The 3,875-nt window shown below is 39.0% G+C and overlaps 1 protein-coding gene across 1 annotated transcript in view; it reads left to right on the top strand.

Annotated features, from left to right (window-relative positions):
- Positions 1-1,335: 1,335 nt before the first annotated feature.
- LOC103397233 (ankyrin-1-like) overlaps positions 1,336-3,875 on the top strand; it is a gene marked incomplete at its 3' end in the record, with an annotated part of 31,578 nt that continues 29,038 nt past the window's right edge. Inside the window, exon 1 of the mRNA XM_025052712.1 lies at positions 1,336-1,483. Coding sequence (XP_024908480.1) covers positions 1,457-1,483 — 27 coding nt within the window. The remainder of the gene's footprint in view (positions 1,484-3,875) is intronic.

Below are 3,875 nucleotides of genomic sequence, written 5' to 3' on the forward strand. Positions count from 1 at the left end.
GTACTTTGTTATACAAACTGTACCAGTCAGCTATAAATCAAGCATTTTAAAGTTACATTGGCAGAGAGTGAGAGACTTTTATGTTATTCTTGACAAATATAATAAGAAAGGTTGCCACATCTTATCGAAAGTTGCAGAGCTGAGAGAAGCATTGTATCAAATCCTTTCTACAGTGGTATGAAAAAGTTTGGGCACCCCTGATCATTTTCAAGATTTTCCTTCTAAATCAACACCTTAAGAAGTTTCCTTCATTTTTATTGCATTGATCCTTGAGAAGCTTTAACATCCAGATATTTTATTATAGTTGAAGAGAGAGAGCCTCCTCTGCAGGCTGTGCCAGAGGAAATTTATGTCAGAGCGGACGTCTCACTGGCCTTAACCAGAGATGACCACAGAACAATTTGTCATGTCTTCATGGATATTAGTGTCTCTGCAGCCATGCCTCACATTCTTTGGCAGCGAGGCTATCATCACTGTCCAAACACTGTGGACAGGGGGGATGTCCCACGTGATGTTTCTCCTTCCCTCTCTCCACAGCCAGCATTTATTCCTCTGCGTGGTTTTGGCATGGATGTGCTTTTCCCAGCGTTTAGCCAGGAGAGGGAGAGAGGAGGGGAGCCGAGGGGAGGTATGGAGAAAAGGAGGCCTTTTCAAATGCCGAATGATGCTTTTTTAAAAGAGGCTGGGCTTTTTCAGAGCCTCGCCCCTCCGTTGTGCCCCCCCCCCCCCCCCCCCTTCACCGCCCCCCCTCTCGCCTCCCACGGGGCCGTGGCAGCAACACCATGCACCCACCTACCCCCTTCACCAGGGGCTTTGTTGCTGTACGTCACCTCACAGACTAAGGCAGAACCACTTGGGGAAAACAACAGAAACCCATTCTTCACAGTCACTTTAAATTATTCTGGTCTGAAAAAAAGATTGTCTGACTGTCAGGAGACATACAGAAGGACGCAGAGACAACTGTGATACACAAAGGAGAGGGCAGCGAATAGAGAAGAGGGATAAAGTTAAGGTGACAGGGCCTTGGTGTGCAAGAATGAGGTGCAAGGTAAAAAAGGGAGAGATAGAATAAATGCAAACTAGGAAGATTTTTTTTTCACCAAGTAAAACACAGATGTTTTAAAGTAATATAAAAATACAGCAGGGTTTCGGAAGCCAGCTATTGATGAGAAAGTGAGGCACTCGCTTCTCTTTGGTAGGTGTGTGAAATGTGTGTCTTTAGATACAAACAGCATTCCTCCAGAGATAAACTCTTGGGCCCCCATCACCCCCTTTCGTTTTACCCCCACCCAGTCTCTTCACCCACCACACAAGTGTATGTGTTTGGCCATGTAAGTGTGTGTGTGTGTTGGTGTTCTGCGTGCCCTGCACCGTGGCACTTGCAGGGGGGCAACAGAAAGAGACAGCTGTGTGCTTGAGAGAAACTGAAAACATAAGAAAGAGGGAGTGGAGGGAAATGCCAGTCAAGACTGTCACTTTTGGAGTGAGTACCAACCACTTTGACGTTAATCTTCCTTCATTCCCTTCTGTTCTTCTTTCTGCCTTTCTAATCACTGCTCTCTACCTGAAGCTTCTTCGTCACTCTTCTCCAGCTTCTGTCTTATTTTAGGAGTTTTTTTGATCAGGTATAAAATCTCAGATGTGCTCGCACCTGCAGTGCTACTCTATCTTTTATCGTTTCACTTCAGTAATATTGTAGTAAGATCCTTGCTGGTTTGCAGTACATGTCCTTGATGTACTTTACTGTGTTGTTATGTTCTGCTCTTTTTCTTGCTTTTTCCCAACTACATCTCTATGTTCTGTTTCTGGGTTGAATCTCTTTGGTAGCTGTGGTAAGTCAACAATGGAGTTTTTATTCACCTATTTCTGTTGAAGTCATCATATTACATTGAAATATTATCACATCGGACACAACATGGGTTTTGTTAGGCTTCACCGGTTCAGAATAGACATGGGTCATGGGTTGAACCTGCAGGTTCAAGCCAGGATTTCTAACTCACTTTGAACCAAAATGTAGCTATTGCTGATGATGATGTGGAGCGGGTCTGTTTGCCTTTGAATTTTACATGGTAAAATTCATATAGATACAACTGAAGAAGTAATGCAAACATAATTTTACACCAATCCAAAATTGTATCTTTTATCACCTGAAATCAGTAGAAAAAAATATATATTTAAAGGTGTTTTTTGCTGCAAAGAACATTTTATAATGTTTTAACAATAACTCGATCTAATTTTATTGTTAATGTGTTGACTTTTTGTGTTTTCTTTTTACTTCAGCTATCTTTTTACATGACAAACTTTTCGTTTTCCTTTGGTTTTCAACATGTGATGAGTTCATGTAATATGAATGTAAGACATTAATACAAAAGGTATCTAATCATATATCTGATGATTGGACAAGGATGACATAATGGCTTGGCAGTATCTATTAAAATGTGATGCATGTTTGTCCAAGATCAGAGGGCAGAGGTCAGAGCAGCACAGGCCACAGCAGCACAAGCCCTGATGCATTTATTAACATATGCACAGTTTTATGCTAAATACAGCAGTTGAACTGGAGTGAGGTGTTTAACAAAGTTAAACTTGTACTTAATTAGTAGAGTTGTTTTTGTTGTATTTAAGTTCATTCGGTCTAAATATGGATTGCTGTCAGTTTATGGAGGTGACTTTGTCGAAGACCAGAGAAATTAGATCACAAAGAAATGAAATGTTTAAATATTGACTCTGAAGACAACAGGGGTGTGGTTGTGACAATAATTAAGCTGACATGTTTAAAAATTAGCATAAAAATGGTATTCTATTGTTTGGGTGCTTTGTCATGTATTTATGTTTCAAAATGATTATCATATTATTGGGTATTTTTTTTATTTTTATGAAGACGGGTTCATTCTAGTCACTTCTACTGCCGTTTTTTTTTTATTTATAACTTTTCAATATATAGAAACAGGGTAAGAAACACACAGATAAAACAAAATCAAAATAAAGCATTACAATGAACAAGTGTACATGAGTAAAACTGCTCATTACAATAAATACACATTATAGGTATATAACATAATAAAACAAAAAAGAAAGAAAAAGGAAGATCCTGCTCAGAAATAATATGTACTTTGTTATACAAACTGTACCAGTCAGCTATAAATCAAGCATTTTAAAGTTACATTGGCAGAGAGTGAGAGACTTTTATGTTATTCTTGACAAATATAATAAGAAAGGTTGCCACATCTTATCGAAAGTTGCAGAGCTGAGAGAAGCATTGTATCAAATCCTTTCTACAGTGGTATGAAAAAGTTTGGGCACCCCTGATCATTTTCAAGATTTTCCTTTATGTATCATTGGTTGTTCGGAACAGCAATTTCAATTAAATATATCATATAGCAAACAAACACAGTGATATTTAAGAAGTGAAATGAAGTTTATAGGATTTACAGAAAGTGTGCAATAATTACTTAAACAAAAGTAGGCAGGTGCATACATTTGGGCACCCTTGTTGTTTTATTGATTTGAATACCTTTAGCACTAATTATTGGAAAACAAAATTTGTTTGGTAAGCTCATTGACCCTTGACCTGCATACACAGGTGAAGCCAATCATGAGAAAGGGTATTTAAGGTGGCCAGTTGCAAGTTGTTCTCCCCTTTGCATCTTCTCTGAAGACTAGCAACATGGGAGCCTCAAAACAACTGTCAAATGACATGAAAACAAAGATTATTCAACAACATGGTTTAGGGGAAGGATACAAAAAGCTAGCTCAGAGATTTCAGCTGTCAGTTTCCACTGTGAGGAACATAGTGAGGAAATGGAAGACCACAGGCACAGTTCTAGTTAAGGCCCGTAGTGGCAGGCCAAGAAAAATCTCAGATAAGCAGAGGC

The sequence above is a fragment of the Cynoglossus semilaevis genome, chromosome W (genome assembly GCF_000523025.1).
Source record: "Cynoglossus semilaevis isolate Cse_v1.0 chromosome W, Cse_v1.0, whole genome shotgun sequence".
NCBI classification, from domain to species: Eukaryota; Metazoa; Chordata; class Actinopteri; order Pleuronectiformes; family Cynoglossidae; genus Cynoglossus; species Cynoglossus semilaevis.